A 20,039-nucleotide genomic window follows, 5' to 3' on the forward strand; every position below is an offset into this window, starting at 1 on the left:
AGAATAGAAAATATTGTTTAAAGAATAGGAATAAAAAACTATTTAAATTTGACATTTCTGGATTTTGGCATGGAATAATATGATACTTTTCCCTTGAAGATGCCTACTATATTACATATAATACATATATTAGTAAGGATATATGAATATATAGCTGTAAAAATATACAAATATAAGTCCAACTGCTGCTGAAGTCCTTGACCAACCACTGAATTAATTATTTCCTTTTTAGAATTCCAACTTTGTGTGAGATTTCTGTAAGCTATTTAAAATCATCCGTCCGGCTGGGTACAGAACTTGACAGGAAAACAAGTGAGCAGAACATTCTCCTCACAAGGCGTGAGTCTATCCATGTTCATGTTCGGTGGAGCCGCCTTTCATTCCTGATGAGCCCAAAGGGCCTTCAACCTCTGGATATCTATATCTGGTCATCGCAAGGAGAGGTTCAGTTGAAAAATGAGGCCAGACTGCCTAAGCTGCAATTATAAAAACATTTAGAAAGCCACAAGCAAACGATAAAATAAAATCACTTAAAGAATGTTTGGGATTAAGCATGCTAAAAGCTCATAGCTTACAGCACGCACTTAAAGCAGTTCAGAGAACATAGTAAAGAAAAAGCAGGATTTAGTAAGTGATCCTCCCAAAATGCTACATACCGGAGAATGACAGCCTTATTTTTCCTTATTTTTACCTTAGTAGTCTTTAGCATTTCAGATAATCGTATTTGTCTTTGTCATTGTTATTTTTGTATGCACTATCTTTTTGGCATTTTATTCTACAGTACTCAAATAATTTCATGGAGACTAATATAACCCTACTTACATAGATTTTTCAGGGCAAAAAGAACTGTGCCCTTCATCCACCGAAACTCTCCAAGAAAAGAAGAGGGCAGAGGGCTCGGACCAGCATTTTACTGTAACTTGGAATGAGCTCCAGTCCAAAAATGGAGCAGTCTTGACCTACTGTCCAAGGTGTTACCCAGAATAGCCAGCCACTAGTCCCTTTGCAAGAGTTCACAAAAGGCTGAGGAGGGGAAAAAACATGTAGTTAATTTGCATAATTGAGTCTTCTGGAAGTAAGAAAATAGCACTCACTTTTATCATTCATGGAAAAGTGTTTATCAGCAAATTCAGCCTCCTGCATAATGTCTGAATTAAAACAAACAGAACAAATCCCATCAAAGAGAAGTTTTAAAGCAAAGATAATACTAATTCGTGGAGATATATCTTGTGCAGTTCCACTATTGTTCAGTTAATTTAAATTTATAAGTTACTTTAGAATAAAAATACCCCGTTTTGAAGAGGATTTTCATACATAGATATAGTTTAGGACAGTGAGGATATTTTTAAAAATTTAAAAAAGAATCTGTGGTACACTAGTGCTGCAACTTGTGGTACCAAATGGGTAAGACCTACATTGGAAAATAATTGTCTTTAGCCTATTTTGGTACCTAGAAAAATTTCCCACAATCTTTGGCAGAAGAATCCTGATGAAGATACTTCCTAGTGCGCTGCTGGTTCCTGTTGGAGAAAGGCCAGAAGTACAGCCCTGAAGGCTGAAAAAAAAAATTACCTGATTCCCCTCTTCAGTTTGATTTAACAAAGATTAGGTGCATGCTGTGCTCTGGGACAGGGATGAAGTCACCACTGGAGCTGACTCTCCTCCAACAAGTGCTTCATCTTTGTGGGGAGAAGAAAAGTGGCTGGAAAGGAATGGATGGTGAAAAAAGGATGGAGAGCTTTTGTAGAGCTCTCTCATGCCAGGGCTCGGAATGGTGCATGGGACCTATGCTTTCACCAGTCAGAAAAGAGAAGCATTAAATTTTGAGAAATTGGAAAGCTTTTATTCTGCCACCTGATAGTCTCTCCAAAAATAGCTAAACGTCCCTGCTGTATCCTGACCACTCAAGGAGTAGCCACATCAGGTTGTAAAACTGGTACAGAGAAAAGATCAGTACTTTGGGGGACAATTAGATCCCCCTCCTATATCACTGCGTTTTTCTATGCAACTAACACTGGAAAATGTAACTCAGTTTACAATTTGGGAAAACTTTTTGTCTTACAGAGGTGCCGCATGAGACATGTCCATAGCGTCTAAACCAGTGCATGGAGAAATAAGTGAATGGCAGAGATCACCTGTCTTCACTGGTGACCAGAAAGAGAAAGTATCACTCTTTCCTGAGAGCCTTGCTAGGGCTCTTTAGGAAATGTCTTTATTTCATTGAGCCTTGGACTTATTCTATAACATCCATCCTTTTGCCATATTCTGCCCTATTGTGTGGCACAAAACAAGTGTATCTTCCTTTGTAAAATAATCCCCCTTCAAAAACCAGTCCCTTGTATATTTAAATGCATTCTTCTAAGCCATTTGTCTCCTCTTTTCTCTTATTAAGGATGAACTCTTCATGGTTCTAGAAAAGCAACCACTCTCTATAATCTACATCCCGTTCGCCCTGATCTCTCTCCTCTACCACTTTTCACCTTGCACAGGACTCTTCCCTTCAGTATACTTAAACGCTGCTCCTCCTCACCCCAACCTAAAGGAAACAAATGAAAACTAAAGAAGAAAACTCTATACTGTTTCGCTTAGTTTCCACAGTTCCTCCTTGTCCTCTGCTGGCCAGTTCTCCCATTGCTGGCCCCAAAATTCTGCCACCCACAAGCTAAAGTAGGGAGGATTTTGTTTTGTTTTGTTTTGTTTATAGTTTCAAAGAATTTGATCCAGGGTCAGCTGAAGTCAGGAACATCGTGACAGAGGGCATGGTACAGGAAAGCTGCTTAGTTCATGGTGGCAGAGAAGCAGAGCAGAGAAATTGGGCTGGAAGAGGGCGGGGACCAGGTAAAGTACCTAAGGTCATGCCTCAGACTCATCCACTGGGAGCCCCCCAAACCAGTAATGTTCGCAAGCCTAGAGGTCATATCCCCTAATCCTAAAATCTAGAGGGTTCCAGTCCTTGATGATGAGCTGGAACCTCTTCTCTTTTCTCCTACAGCCCCACAGTTCTAAATACCATCTGTAATGTGTGACTCATCTATTTACATCTCTGCTCTGGGTTTCTCTTGAACTGCAACTCCATACAGTGTATCTATGCAACAGTTTCTTGCTATGTTCTCTTGGATGAATAGTAAGTATTATAAATTTAACATATTCAAAGCATAGCTCAAGATATCAACCCCCTTAAAGTCAATCTCACAGTTGGCCAGACCATAAGAATTATGGTTGCAATTCCCTTGATCCCATCTTTCTTCATGTCATGCGTAACCATCAGTCACAGTATTCTTAGGCACTACCTTCAAAATGTCAAGGATTCAGTCAACTTACACTGCTCCCACCCTTTACCTTTTCCAATTCACAATAATCTCTCACCTAACTAGTCTGCCAACTCTTCTGGTTCTTTTCACTTATTGCTTGATCTCTGTACTCAGCCAGAATACTCCTGCTAAATAAAATGTGTCAGTTTGTGTCACTCCTTGGGTGAAACTGTCCAATGGCTTCCCATTCTTCTTCAGGTAAAAGCTAGATGCTCTAAAAGGTATTAAAAGGTTCGATTTAGACTGGCTCCATGTCACCTGTCATATACCCTGCCACACAAATGGCGGCCATGATCCGGTTTTAGGGCCTTTGCACATGATGTCCCTTCTGCTTTGACTACTACCCCAGCATCCACAGGGCTAGCTATTTACTTCCTTCAGATATTTATTAAAAATCCCATCTTTTCAAAGAGGTCTTTCCTGGATATTCCATTTTAAATATGTAAGGCTTAGTCTTGCACATCTTCATTTTTTAATGCTATTTTTCCCTTTTTTTTCCCTTATGGCACTATCCAAGGACCTATAAAGTGCATATTTTAGTTACTCCTTCCCCCAAAAGCTTGCTTTTATTGTCTCCACAATATATGCCCTGAAAAGCAGAGCTTTCAACAATGTTTGTTCACTATTCTGGAACAATACAAAGCACATTGAAACTCAATAAATACATGTAAAATGAATGAATGAATCATACTTGTTGTCTTTTCTTCTCAGGTTAAATATCTCCCAATATTTTAACTTCATTATAAAGTTTTGACATGTCCCAGGATCTGTTTTATTTTGTTTTTGGTTGTTGTTGTTGTTATTTTGTTTTTCTTACCTAGACAGGTTCAGGAGTGTCTCCCCCCGCTCTCTCTCTCCTAGCCTCTGTCTCTCTCCTTCCATCCCTACCTCATTTCTCTGTCTCAGTAGGTCTGAACTCTGAGTTTAACTACATTGTCAACCCCAAGATCTGGCTGCTGGAGTCAAACGTCCGATCCACCTGCCTCAACCACTTAGAGTGCTGGGATTATAAGCATGGGTCACCATGCCCAGCAACTGTCTCTCTTGCAAATCAGCTTCAAGAAGAAGGCTTTGACTTGCTCAGTACAGTCCAGTGTTAAGCATTCAGCATCGACAGTGAGAGTTTCTAACTTTAAGTCTCAGTACCTGTACTTAAAGCTGTGTGACTGGCTGAATCCATCAACAGCCTTTGCGACCTGTTTTTTTTTTTTTTTTTTTTTAATCTAAGATGTAAAGTTTAATACTATTCAATTCATTGAGATAATCTGTCAATCAGTATAGTTTTCTGACATGTAGCAAATGTTCAAGAAATGTCACCTAATATCATTTCTTTTCTTCTAGCTACTAAGTATTTTTGTCAACGTAACCTAAGTTGCGTTGAAAACACCTAAGTTAGGTATTTTCTGGCTAATTTCTCCATATAGTAGGTCCTGTATTTTATGTATTCACAACATTGGTCGTTCCTTAAATTAATTGTAGTTAATTAATTGCAAATGTACTATCGCTGAACCCTCCTAACACATGAACTCACTGGAAGAAGGTGTTTGATCTGTATTATTCATGACAACTGTAACTGCAATGTCTTGCACATTGTATGTGCTCAATACATACTTTGATAAGGACTTTAATTCTATCTGTACTTTTTCAGGAGTCCTAAAGTTCCAACATTTCTCCTTTGTGGGTATGGCTAATATTTTAGACTAAAATTCTGAAGAAAATTCTACTTATCCAGACAAATTAGATCGTAAGAGAGGAATAATAAATGGAAAGGAAGTGAATAGATAAAGGTGGAGCAGACACACAGAAGTATATCTGTGTCAGAAACATACTCAAAATACATATTCAAAATAAAGAACTGAGGAGTATTTAATAAAGGGACACAGGTGTGGGGTGGGTTCAGGAAATCAAGAGGACATGGGGAAGTGTGCAGGACTAGCAAGTGAGAGGGGTTGTTACAGCCTTTATCCAGTTTAATTTCATTAGTGATTATCACTATCTGAAGTTAATTTTGTAGCTCACATGTTTTCTCTGTTTCATTTGCCTAGCTTCCCCTGTAATCTCATAGATCCTATGAAGGCAGGGATCAGGTCCACTTGTTCTGCGGGTATATCCACAAAATCTAGCTGAGTGGTTAAGCCTAGTAAATAGAGAATCTTCTTTAAACTTTTCACTTATAAATACCTGTGGATTGTACAAGACTGGATCCTGACTTCATAAATCATTCTGCTATGCGATAATAAAAAAGGACTGTTGGACATGGCTCAGGTGACTGGAGAGATGAAGGCGTTAATCAAGAGCAACAGTTCAGGAGGCAGAGCAGTCATGGTAGAACTGAGAAGTGAGAAGTGAGGAAAGTGTACGATTCTGGACGCACTAACCAGGAAGCACCTGTGGGATATACTTGGTAAATAGTTGGAAATGTGGACCTGAGTATATATCTTATGTATGGATATAGATTTACAGGTCTTTGGTACAAAGGTGGTAAATGAAGTTGTAAACACAAATGAGACTTTGCAGAGAAATAATAAAGAGAAGATAGACTACTCCTAGAGAGTTAAACAGGAAGGAAAAGGGCTTATACTACTCCTACCCATACTCACTCTGACATACAGTAATATGCCCTAACATCTTAAGGAAGATAAAACTATTATTTTCCAAATTCAAGCAGTGTTCAAGAACATTGATGTATTATATATAGATATAGATATATGCATATATGTTAAGAAATTATAGTGGAGAACACCACAAAATTAGCAATTTGAATAGCAAATTGGTTTTCACTGTAAATGAAGATAAAATTATAAACTTTATATCTTATATATGAAAGATGTACCCACAGTGATATTGTCTACCAATACACCCACAGCTAGTGTGGCAAGTTAGACTTCACAGGATTGAATTATAAGTAACAGAAACAGATTCATTATAGATTGGACCATTAGCAAAGATCATAGTATTTCACTTAGCTTTCCAAACAACACCCACATATTTTCAGACTTAAGCAATGTGTTTTAAATTCATCATGAGATTATTTATTTTTAGATCATTTCATAGCATCTCATGCATGTTCTTTATAAAATTTAACTTCACATTAATATTGAAGCATTATCACTCCGATTCAGGCATCACCATATTAATAGCTTTTCTAATCACCATGGTTTGACTATTTCATAATTAATACACTTGAAGTAAAAAAATGGATGGCAATTTTTACACCCAGTTTAAATTAAATTATAATAACCCATATGTTTTTATTTCAACATGTAGGAATTAAGATCTCAACTATGTGCTTCTTTCAAGTTATATAATCCCAATGGAATGGTGTTTACTATATGAATGAACATAATGTTCATCAAAAGTGGCTAGGAAGGAATTAATTATGTCAAGTGACTTTAGGAAGGGGGACTGTTTTTCATTCAACCATGTTGGTGCACCTGTTTCTGATTTTGAAACCATCAATGATTACTTCCTAACATCACTGCTGAAACAGCACCATTAGTTAAGTTTTTCTACCTACTCAAATGTGAAAAGATGAAATTGGAGAAGGTGACAGATTTCTACCATGTCTAGGTTTTTGTAAAACTTTAATCGTATCTTTCAGTTTTCTTCTTCCCAATTGACTTCAATTTTCTTGAGTTATGGTAATAACTCCCAAGACCACACTTAGAAATTTTGGGTGTAACTGATATGTGATAAATAAATCACAACTAACGGGGAACTTTTAAAGCACTTGAGCTAAATTTTGTCGACTTATGTTCACATGTTCATGTGTGCATATGAATCAAACCATTATCTTACCTTAAATTGCAGCCTAATCTTGGAAAGCTGAAATCCAATGAAATGAGAAGAAATTCAGTTTGTTTTTGTATCTTTTAAAGTAGCATATATTGCGTTACTTTATTTGAGCTAAAATATTACAGTAAAAACAGTGTTAATATCCATGATCTCATTTTAGCATCGGCCACTTACATGTACAAATGATGATACAAAGGTAAAAGAAAATAAAATAAACATGAAGCCTTAGAGAATCATTACTAAATTAAATCCATTTACAAAGCAGCTTTATGATTCACAGATGTGATTTGATTACAGATGTAATAATGCATCTACTCACTCTTCCTAATACCATATTCTAAAGGACATGGTGTAGGTGCTAACCTTGATCTCTTGACATTGCTGAGTTACATGATTCTTACACAGTAGCTCACAGTTGAGAGTCACTGCTCTCAAAAAATTCTATTACCCTCCATTATGCTTCTCAAAGATTAACACTAACAATATTTGTTCAAAGTTGTGATTGTAGTTGTAATATTTTTATAACTAATGGAATCTCTAACAACAATATCATTCTTAGATTCTAGGCAGGAATTTATAGTTGTTAGGATATAATAGTGTGGGTATTCTTTTTAGATTTGATTTCCATCTTAAGTAGGAAACTTGGCCCAAGGTCTTTTAATTTATAAGTATCTGAGAACTAACCAGTGTATATAAAACAACTAATTTACATAAACTTGATGTGTTTATTTTCTCTTAGAATATATTTTAGTGTTTGCTTTTCTTGCATTTTTTTTAATGAACTGTATAGAGGAGGAGCAATAACAATTTCTAATAAATATTGTTTGCTTTCTGTATGAGGGCTTTTAGAGGGTAGAGATGTGGAGACTAATGTTTTCAGTTAATCTGAAACTTATGTCACCAGGGGTATCAAAAAGGAAAATCTCTTTTTTTGTCCCTTTCCTTTTGGTGAAAGCCACATCTAAGCCTACTTTATGTACATGCCACTTTCTGAATTCACACAGTTTTTTAAAATTTCTAAAAAAATAAAGAGAATTTTAATTAAACATTAGAGGCTTGTATTAAATTTTGGAAATTAGATTTAAAAATTAAACAGCGAACCACCATCAGAAGATATAACACATACAGCAATTATGAGAAATTGTCTACATATTGATGTATTTTTGTGGCCCAGAAAATGATACCAGTAGGATATTTGTTCATTTAAGGTAAGACTTGAGAATACTATATAGGTAGGGTGTGCAGGGTATGTGAGGCTGGCAAGACTGTTTTCATCCTCTGACGAAGTTTGTGTGCCAAGAACTCTGCGCTTTGTTCTCGTAGAGGAAAGAAATCTCAAAAGTCTTGAGAGAGAAATTGTCATACATAAGTTCAAAAATAATGCTGAGGAGATGTATGCAGAATGTAAAAAAGGAAGCGGTAGAATATCGAGATGCCCCAATTGAGAGCAAATGAAGCTCTGCCATAGTTCTTCATTCTCAATGAATGTTTCTCAGGCCTGTGACAATGGTGGGGCAGACAGGACTTGGGGGTTTAATCAAGGGAGGCACAATGTAATCAAGAAAAACATCTTGAGCAAACCAGCACAACAAGCAATTCTAAACAAGATCCTAGAACAAGACAATGCAGGCAACAATGCCATGAAGCCCAACAGAGCAAATCAAATAGGCAAGGAAAGAAACTGAAAGGAGAAGGTGAAAAAGTAAAAAGAGTCAACAAAAGGCCAATAACATGTCAACTAAGTCAGTACATATCAGTTATAACCAGCAATGTCAATGGCCTCAACTCACCAATCAAGAGAAATAGACTGGCAAAATGGAATAAGAAGCAAAATCCAACAATATGTTATTATACAAGAAACACACCTAGTGCAAAAATAGTCTGAAAGTGAAAGGATTGAAAACAATTCTCCATGTGACACGAGCCCAGAAAAAAGCAGGGGTTTTGCAGACAAAACAAATTTCAAACCAAAACTGATTCTAGTATTATGGATGCAGCATGGTACTGTATCATACCTCTGTGAATGTAAAATATCTTGTACCTGCTTTATGGTACATAGTAGTGATTGTGCTTTATCAGAGCTATATTTAATGATATTACTCTAGAATGCTCTCTTTCCAGATGATGATTAAGATGCTAATAAAAAAAATGGTGCCAGGTAGCACAACAGCAACAGAACTTTGCTGTTTTCTGGATATTATTTTTTTCTTTATTTTTTTGTTTTTGTTTTTTTGATGGAATGTGCTGAATGACTATAATTTTGTTCAGATGACTGCAGAACCTGGAAAAGCTGTTGCTGCTATTGATGCATAACATACTGCTATTATTGGTCTTTTTATATAAATATATAAATATATATACATATACATATATATATATAATGAGTTGGCATTGTACAGAAATGGACAGCCATATTGGTCTAGAAATGTTAATTTTTTTTTTCCATTTGTACAGGGGTTACGGACTGTATTAAACATGTAAGGTCATATCTATGTGGGTTTGATTACAGAAACTAATAAAGCATTCTATAAATAATGAAAGAAAAGAATAAGATAAGACTACAAGAGCAAGAAGCAATTTAAATATGTTCAGGGACCATTTTTATCTTCAGAATTAAGGATTATTTTAATTTTACATCATTGCCTTTTTTCTTTTACTTTCCTTTTTTAGTTTTATTTTAGGATTCCCTATTTTTAATGTTCATACAGAGATTTCTTTAACTGAAATACTGAATAGTTTCTCTGGTGTGAAAACCTATAATAGTACACAGGATCCTAATGAGATAATTAATAATGTGAAATAGAAAGCAAAGGGCTAAAGGTGTAGGGAAAGTGGGAAGGGTGGGGGAAAGGTAATAAGGGAGAGGAAAAAGTATGAGAAAATGAAAAAATGGAAATAAAGTGCTTGTAAATGGGAAGGGGAGGAGGGGGTGAAGGGAGGGCAGGGACAAGGGGAAAATATGAGAATCAAGACCTGTCATGTAAAGGTACAGGATCCCAATAATGAATGTAATTGTATTGTATACCTAGATTGTACCAATAAACTCAATAAAAAGAAAAAAAAAGAAAAGCATCTTGGCGTGATGCATTAACTAGAACAAGAAACACAGTGACAGCACAGGTGGTGTTTCGTTTCTCAATTAAAAAGTGGTTCATGGGATTTAGCTCAGTGGTGCTGCCGCCTGCCTCACAGGGGCAAGGTGCCAAGTTCGATTCCCAGTACAAAAAAAAAAAAAAAAAAAAAAAAGAAGGTGTTTCAGAAGGTATCTGGAGGAAGGAGAAAATTTATTAGGCAACAAATGAGAAATCTGATATAACTAAGTAGTAGGAGGTTCAGGTATGGGCCTCACTGGGGAGACACAGAATGGAGACAAGAACCTGGGAGTGATCGCTCTAAAGGTAATAAGTGAGGTCACACCTGTCATGCCCTTCCCAGGTACAGCAACACGGTTATCTTCCTGAAAGTACTGCTACACAAGGGTAAGGAGAAAGATAATTTAATAAAGTTTTTAAAATCAATTAAGCCCAATTGCAAATAGAAGAATGATCTCAAAGATATTTTAAGTTGTTTTCAGTTTGTTAATGAAAGAAAAAAAATCAAGAAAAAGAAAAATATTATGATTATGTGATTAAGAGCAATTACTTCTTATTAAAAATGTGTGAAGACAGTGTTAAAGATATCAATTTGATATTACTTTATTAAAATTAGGGTTCTTTTCCTGAGGTTAAAAGACACTATGATGGGGCAGGGATTTAGCTCAGTGCTTCCACCGCCTGCCTCACAGCACAAGTCCCATGTTCGATCCCCAGGATAAAAAACTAACAAACAAACAAACAAACGAAACTATGATAGACATATAAAACCAGCGATCAAAGGATTTTCAATCACATCTTTGAATCTCAAAAGACATTTTTAAAAACTTGTATAGTGATCATAATAACAAACTCCAAATTGAATGTTAACTCATAGAAAAAGATTTATTTTTCAGATACAATGCTTTTTGTCAGTAACTAAATAGCAAAGTATAACATTTAAACCTGGAATTTTAAAATGCCAAGTCCCTAGTTTTACTTTTAATAATCACACTTTGTGTTCATTAGGAAGAATCTTAATAATGGATGACTGCATTATACTTGGTTACTTCTTGCCCATACACATTGGATTGGGGATTACTGCTACTGTATTTGTTTCGTATTTTTCTTTGGCCATTGGCTGTTAAACTTTTATTTTTTCATAGTAGTATATTTAAAAAATAATATTATTTTGGATTGACAAATCCTAATTGTATCCACTTATTTGTTATGATATGATATATACTTATGCAATATAGAGTGAGTCAATCAATCAGCTAACTAAAATTCATCACCTCACTTGTCATTCCTTATGGTGAAGCATTTGAAGTTTGTTCTTAGTGATTTGAAATATACAATACATTGACCATAGGTACTCTGTTGTGAAAACCTGTAAACCTATTCCAAAAAGTGATGTTTCTTTGAACCCCCGGATCAATAACTCCTTATTGGTTTCCTTTCAGCCTTCAGCCTTGGTAACCATCCATCCTTCTACCCTCTACTTCCACTAGTTCAACTGGATTAGGTTCCACATAGAACTGAGATCAAACTCCTGTTGTATTTGTGCCTCCATGTAAAGATCCCTACCAAGATAATCTGTTAAAGGAATAACTTGTGCTTCAAAGTGTTCGATAAAATTCTAGTAACTGCTATCCTGCTGTGATTTTGGTTCCTTAAGTAAGAAACAAATTTAATCAGGATTCTCTGATACTTCAGAGCTTGTCTTTAGGTTACCTGAACTCAGTGAAACATAACTTTGCATACCATCTGTCACTGGCTTTGGGAGAATTTCTGCAATCTTGACATGTTGAACTTTTATATGGGTGGGAAACTGAAAAAGGATTTGGGAGGTCAGTAAACAGAGAATACCACTCAAGACACTTCTAACTGCATAAAAGAAATAATTTCTTGAGTACTGTTACATATATGAGTGTGTGTGGACATCGCTGTGCGTGGAGGTGTGTTTCATTGATGTTATCAAAAATCTCAAATAATAAGTACATTCATGTGCAGTGGAGATTTCTTTCTTTCTTTCTTTCTTTCTTTCTTTCTTTCTTTCTTTCTTTCTTTCTTTCTTTCTTTCTTTCTCTTTCTTTCTTAGCAGAAAAACCTTTTAAGTGGAAGCTCTGGTTTTCTAGACTCTCTTATGAATTTTCCCGGAAACACTTAGCAGTGTACTTAGTTCAGGAGCACTTGATATCAAATGGAAAATGAGAAGCTTTTAGAAGGTAGAGACTTTTTCAATAGTGTATACATAAAATACATTTCGTTCCCTCATCCCATCTGGACTAATAGAGCAAAGAAGGAATTTCAAATATTTTAAATAAAAATGCTCAGCTACATAGAATACAAAGACAATATAGCGACAGGAGAAATCCAGTAATAACCTTTAGACAACTCAGGCGAATTTAGACCTGCATTCTTCTATTTGTTTGCTATTTTGCAGTAGTAAGATTACTTGGGAGTTTACTTAGAGTTTTCAACTTAGAAAGGTAAATCAGTAGTACCCTGCCCTCGTGTACTGCATTGAAGTCATAGAAATATAGTTCCATACTAAAGTAAAAGGACCTTACAAATTCCAAAATACTTTAGCAGAAACCAGATACTGGATTACTGAATCTAACAGCAATTTAATTGGAGTTTTCTGATCATCTTCATAACTAAAATTTAATGGAAATATAAATAATGCTTAATAGATAACAGAAGTTATAAAGCCTAAAAAAATGGAACTCAGAGAGATGTAGTAAACCTAATGTAACATTTTCCATGTTATTTTTGAAGATCCATTGCCAGAGATTTAAGTGGAATCTATTATTAACTTTCACTTTGAAAACAAGTTTTTGAAACACACTTGACTTATTTCATTTCAATCTCAAGGTCTCTCCATTTTCTCATAATGCCATGGTTTCATTCTTCTTTATGCCTGAATAATATTCCGTTGACTATATATACCACATTCTCTTTAAATTCATCTGTTGATGAACATCTTGGTTGTTTTCAGAGCTCAGCTATTGTGAATTGCATAGGCAAAAACATAGACATGCATCACTACAGTATGATATCTTTGGCTCTTTTCAGAAGATATGCAGAAAGGTGTAGCTGTGCCAAGTGAAATTTTTCCCACCAAGAACGTTGAAGGGCACAGAAAGTTAAATATCACATGGTTTTTCTTACATGGGAAATTCATAATATAAATAAATTGAAAAGTAAAATAAAGGAGGCCCGGGGATGTACCACAGTGGGTCCAGAGCCTGATCCCTGGTCCAGAGAGGGAAAAAAAGTACAATAACAGAGAGTTGACAGGAAAACAGAGGAAACCTTTTGGAGATAGGTAAGGGAATTAAAGAAAAGAGAGAACAAGAAGCATAGGGAGGAAGGGAAATGAGATAAAACTCATCAATATACAATGGATACATTGCCAAGTCCCCAAATGAATGCAACTACTATGAAACACAAACCTGCCGTAGCAGTAAAAATGGCCTTTGAGTAAGGATTCCTTCAGGGTCTGCAGTGAGATAAGAGGTCATTCTACGTGGCCCATCCAGGTACCAGACATTGGCAGACCTCTGTCCAATTTCTATGGGAAGAAAAGGAGGACTATTGAGGTTTCTCTGCATCAACAGGAGGCTATGTTGACAGCTCTAAACCCTTTTCAAGCTTGTCCTTCATCTGTGTGCAAACACCCAGCACTTATATGCCTATTTTTGATATATGAAATGCATATTTATGTACATAAAGGATTCATTTATTGAAAAGGCAGAATCTTAACCATAAAAGTCACCACAACATGTCTTTAATCTGTTATATGTTTTTGAAAGAAAACCGAATCAGAAGAACTTCATGCATTATTTGGTGGACTGTTTTCCATTACTGATCTTATTTTTATAAGCATTTAAAATATTTGAACTATTTCTAATGAAAACTAGGATAGGAAGCATATTTTTTCTTATTCATGAATGAAATATGTTTCATTGCCTAGGTGTGCAGCACTGGAAAACGGTAACTGTCACTTTCGTGAAAACGTTTGTCATGGTCATCCAGGAGGCAAGAAGTGAACACTTCAGGGACTGCTGATTATTAAAAGCTGCTTACAGAGCTAAAATGTGACTCCAGGGACACTTGTTCCTTTGTTTTTTTGTGGGTTTTTTTTTGGTATCATGAAAAGCAACCCTTCTTTGAAACCAATAATCATAATTCTTCAAGGAGTAAAAAAAAACAAGAATTCACTTTAAACTAAATGTCTGCCTAAAAGACACTTACAAATCAGATTTTATTGGAAGTTGCCTATGTTGTACTACTCCACTTATAGTGGATTGCCAAAGTCATTAATAATAAAGTCTGTTTGATGATTAATGGAATTAATTATTGGCCTTCTCAGTGCAGTTACTGTAGCTTGGAGTAACGGCTAACAATGAAAGACTGAAACAAGTCATTAAAACAGTACATTTACTAATACACATTAATTCTACCATACAGAGTCAAAAGAAAAATATTGCGATGGTACTGTCTTCCCCCTTCTCCCTTTTTACACATCCATGAGAAACACTGCTACGGGTGTATTTTATTGTCATTTTCAGAGAGAAATAGGTTGGTACGTTTCAGAAGAGTTACCATTTCTCTCAAACCAGAAATTCAAGTTTTATCATGTTGCTCAAGTAATTCTCTCCTGGTGGAACTATTTGAGGCTAGCCCCTTCACAATGACCCCAAAATTGCTTTAAAGTACAGAGTATTCTGCCTTTCTCAGTTTCAATAGCTAAATGTCTTTACAGACAGTGGTTTTGCAGCCCAGTGGTTTTCATAATGTTTTGATGCAGCGATTTTATGATTGCAAAATAGAATAAAGTAGAGCTGCTAGCCTGGCTAAAAGAGAAGAATGCAGGAGAAGGCACATCTGCATGTCCTCACATGTGATCTCAGGAAGATTCTGACTCTTTCCCTGAATGCCCCTTGGAGATCAGCTTTAAAATCTTCTATTTTATAGGAAATAGTTGCATGCATGGAGAAAAAGATGCATGTGTGTTAGCTTTACATTGCTATAACAAAATACCCAAGATAGAAGGTTTATTTAGCTCATGATCAAGTAGCCGCAGTACTTTGGTGCTCTCGGGGAAGGGGTGCCAGATGGTAATGATGGGAGCTTGGGTTGGGGTAAAACCACTTATGTCATGGGCCAGGAAGCAAGAAAGAGGAAGCTGATGATACTGGGTTCCCACAATCGCCTTCCAAACCATGCCCCCCAGTGACTTAAGGTGCGTCCAGCCCACGGGTCATAAAGGCTCCCAGCACTTCCCTGGACCCTCACGCTGGGGACCAAGCCTTAACATAAGGACCTGTGGAGGACATTCAATCCCTGAACTATAGTACCATGTGCACTTCATCAGTTCATGTATTAATTTTTTTGGCAAGCCCTACCCATTTTACAATTTAAACTAAATGAATATAAGACATATCTAGTGCATGTGTGTGTGTCTGTTAAGTATCCCTTATCTGAAATTCTCACTTCTAGAAATGAGTCAGATTTTAGAGTGCTCTTGAGATTTAAAGTATTTACATATACTTGTTGAGCGCCCTACTTTTGGAAATCGAAAATATAATATCTCCAATATTAAAAAAAAAACAAATAAGCATCATGTAGGCTCTCAATAAGTGCCATATTAAAGAGCACTCTTGATTTCATGTATATATATATATATATATATATAATGTGTGTATATTCATGTATACATTTCATATATACATGATGAATGGTGTAAGAGGTGCAGTAATCGTTGATTTGCCCATTAGCCATTCACTCTGGCATCGTATCATGCCATTTTAAACCATTTGGTTTCCAGTTCTAGTAGTTACCATGTTTCTGTACCACTCATATTGCTTAATCAATAACTCTTGTTTACAGTAGCACTGTAAATGTTATAATTATTTGTCAGACCTTCTTATTATAATATACATTTTGAGCAACAGCAGATTCCTGAAAATATCTTCAATGTCTTAGAATACTTAAGTTCCTTTATTATCTATAATATACAAGTTTATCTCAAGTACAAAAAAAACCCAGTCTATTTTTTGGGTATATATTAAATAAAAATATGTCCAAAAGTTCCAATTAACAGAGATAAGATACTATCTTTTAAACAGAATACCACTAAAACCCTACCTCCTCTGAGTATTTTTTACTTGCAAAGAGTAGCATTCAGAATTAAAGATAACATCTGGAAGTTGGCACCTTCTCAATCAAAATAGTAGAGCTGGTAACCAGAAAATGTAGTTGTCTGGGTCCCTTATTTAAGTAGTTTCTCCAGGAAAATTGCTATTCTAAGGTAGCTTAATGTCCAGGACTTTCTAAAGTTTTAATGGTTAGATTTTAAATTAAAATTATATAGTCTAGCTTATATATTTATGTTAGTTCATGTTTGTATCACATAAATCTCAGATGCATTATTTTTGTTGCTAATGTTTTTGAAAAGGAAATACTTGGCAAATAATCCTATGTCAAAATTCAATGTTTATGTTGGTATTTTCCCTTTAATTTCCTCTTATTTTTATTTTAATTAACTTTGCAAATTCCACTGCTATTTCTGGTTCTTTCTTGCGGGAGAAGTCAGCAAGTTCCATTAAAATTTTGAATGCCATTCTTTGCCTTCATGGTCTTACCAGAAATGAAAAGATGACAGCTATACAACATGTGTATAGTATTCATATTTATATGTTTTTAGTATTTATGTCTGAGTTAATGTTCATCACTGAATGAATCAGAGTTGAATACATATGGAACAAGAACAAAATCATAACTGTTGATGCTGATAATCATGGTGATGTTTTCATGATATGAAAGATTAGAATATTTCTCCATATAACAATACTCCTGGGCCCATAGAGAAAACGTACTCCATGTTTCTTTTTCTCTAGCATTTAGGTTCACAAAAAGTTGAAAATTAATTGATTCATTAAAATATATTGCATTCTAAATTTAGAAACTAAAAAATACTTCTGAAATTATGACAAAAGCACTCTTAAGAATTCACTAGCAATGTGGCTATAATTCTTGTTTTAAAAAGAAGATAAAGAATGTAGCAGGCTAGTGAAGTAATATACATTGTATGTATTTTAGGCCTTACAAACTCTCAGCTGATAGGAAATTATTTCATCTGTTTTACTATTGAAAATATATACAACTTGCCACAAATTAAAATTTTTATTTTCTCACAATTTGACATGGTTCAATGGCCTGAAATTAATTTTGTGGATACTAACGCACTTTATAAAAGGAAGCAAAAATGCTAAAAAGCTTCATATTTATTAATATCTCTGAAAAGTTATTGAAATTAATGCACTAGGCCTAGCTTAGAGTTAGTACTCCATAAATTTTGCTTACTTTTTTAAAAACAATAAAATATAAAAGGGAAAGGAATGCAGGGAAAGAGAAAGGAAGGAAAAAAGGGAGGAAAGAGGGAAGAAGCAAGGGAGGGAGGGACTGGAAGGATTGGAATAAAAGATGTCAAGTGATTCAACTTTTGTTACGTTCATTGCCTTCTTTGATAATTTCTCTACCTATAATTTTTAAGCCTGGCTATTAGTCTTAAAATTTTTTTCAACACAAAATTCACTGTCTCAGCAATTTCCATGTGTACAATACAATACTACGGTCAACTCTGTGCCCACTGACGGAAAACAGAGCCTCAGGACTGGTGTCTACTGTCCACTCACCATGGACTGATTTTCTGTCTTCCCTTCTCCAGCATCTATAAGTCTCTATGAGCCTGACACTTCCGATACTGTATGCAAATGCAATCGTATCATATTTGGCTTTTTGTGACAGGTGTATTTCACTTAGCATAGTATTCCTAAGTTTCACCCATATTGTAGTCTACAACCAGGTTTTTTCTTTGAAAGCCTGAATAATATTCCTCTGCATGTATACGTACCCATTCTCTATCCATTCACCTGACAGTGCTTTAAATTGCTTCTGCCTCTCGGTTCTTGTAAATAACTCTCCAGATAATTTTAAATTCAGGTGGAAATTGTCCGTTGTTCCATCTCCAATCTGGCAACATGGTTACTTTGCTCTACTTTTAAAGTTCTTAATAAAGTTGTGAAAAATATCCACATATTATATATATATATTTTTTATTTGATCCAGGTATGTGTATGGCATTAAGACAGCACTGTTTCATGTGAAATAGCAGTGATTTGATAAATAGTGGAATGCTGTTCATCTGTCATTGCAGGACGAGTCTGCTCCAGCTGACAAACAGTGTAAACCAGAGGCAGCCCAGGCTACTTATTCAGCATCAAATGTTCCAGGCTCACAGGAGGTGCTGTACATCAATGGAAATGGGACCTACAGTTACCATAGTTACAGAGGGCTAGGAGGGGGACTGCTAAATCTCAATGATGCCTCCAGTAGCGGTGAGTCTTTATTATAGACTGTTTTCTGTGTCCATCTGGGGGGTGGTAAATTCTCTAAAACTGAGAGAAGAAAATAGATGTATTGTTATAAGCAATAGTTAGTGTTGATCTGATGTAGACAAGACACTTAAAAGGGTAACGACTGTATCCCTATATGGATATCTCCCTTGTTTGTTGCTGTTTCTAAAGGTAACAGCGCTATTATGCAGTTGAATGATTGCTGTTTCTACTAACAATTTTTTCTCCTAGAGAAATTGCAAATATTTTACCAAACAGCAACACATTCTGCCCCCTGAACTGTGTTGTATTGTTCTTCAAGAATAATAAAATATTTTCTGAATGTTCAAAGCAGCATTTGATTTGGAAAATTTGGGGCACCAGAGAAACTTCATTGGGGATGAAGTGTTCACACTTACAGCTAAGAACATATAAGTGAGAACAACCATGGCTCTCTAGCCAATAGCTTTTCAGTGACAATGGCACACTCTTTCAGCAGGGAGTGAAGGTCCGCATACATTTGATCATGCTTGATAAAGTTGTAGGAATTTCTTGATTTTTATGGTAATACGATTTCCAAATGAGTCAGAGATTTAAATGTTTAATGCAAGGCCATGCATGTTTCAAGGAAAAAAAAATGCCTAGGTGAGTTTCTTATACCTGGATTGTAAGAAAAACATTTGCAATTGTATTTGAAATCCAGGGAAAGATAATTTATACCACACACACACACACACACACACACACACACACACACTGTACTTTTGCATGACAATGAAATACTATAAAAAGTAAAAAAATAAATAAAGCGAGAAATTACTAGTTGTTAATATTACAAAATAGTATAAAGTAATAAAGCCAACACATGAAAGCCTTCAAAATTAAGAAATAATGTACCTAATACCATATTTAAAAGTCAAGAAAGGACTAGGAATGTAGCTCAGCTATAGAGTATGTGCTACATATGTACAAAGCTCCGGGTGCTATCCCTAGCATGAAAATGATAAAAAATATAAACATACAATTTTAAGAAAAGGTAATGCAAGTATCCTCTAAATATATGTAGTATTCCTCATCCTTACTCATTCCAAATTAGAGAAATACAGCTCATTCCCATCGAATTAGCAAAAACAAAACAATACAGAAGACCAGAATGTTTCACAAGTTTGTGAGGGAACAGATACTCTTGTGCAATGCTCATAGAAGTGCAATGTTGGAGAGAAATTTAAATAATATCTAACAAAATTAAACATGTGCCTATCATTTGACCCAGAAATCTTAACAAAACAAAGATACTAATTAAAATATCCATCAGTAAACCGAGCGTAGTGGCACATGCCTGTAATCCCAGCACTCGGGAGGCGGAGGCAGGAGGATCGCTGTGAGTCCGAGACCAGCCTGGGCTACATAGTGAGTTCCAGGGAAGTCACAACTACATAGTGAGACCCTGTCTCAAA

At 35.6% G+C, this 20,039-nt stretch overlaps 1 protein-coding gene across 5 annotated transcripts in view; it reads left to right on the top strand.

Moving 5' to 3' along the window:
• The window catches only part of Nol4 (nucleolar protein 4), a 318,444-nt gene that overhangs the window by 270,719 nt on the left and 27,686 nt on the right, over positions 1-20,039 (top strand). For all 5 annotated transcript variants that reach the window (XM_010638080.3, XM_010638082.3, XM_010638081.3 and 2 more), the window contains one exon: positions 18,405-18,585. In XM_010638080.3, the coding sequence (XP_010636382.1) occupies positions 18,405-18,585 (181 nt within the window). The remainder of the gene's footprint in view (positions 1-18,404; positions 18,586-20,039) is intronic.

Source organism: Fukomys damarensis, unplaced genomic scaffold, assembly GCF_012274545.1.
Source record: "Fukomys damarensis isolate Sample0158 unplaced genomic scaffold, DMR_v1.0_HiC HiC_scaffold_30, whole genome shotgun sequence".
NCBI lineage: Eukaryota > Metazoa > Chordata > Mammalia > Rodentia > Bathyergidae > Fukomys > Fukomys damarensis.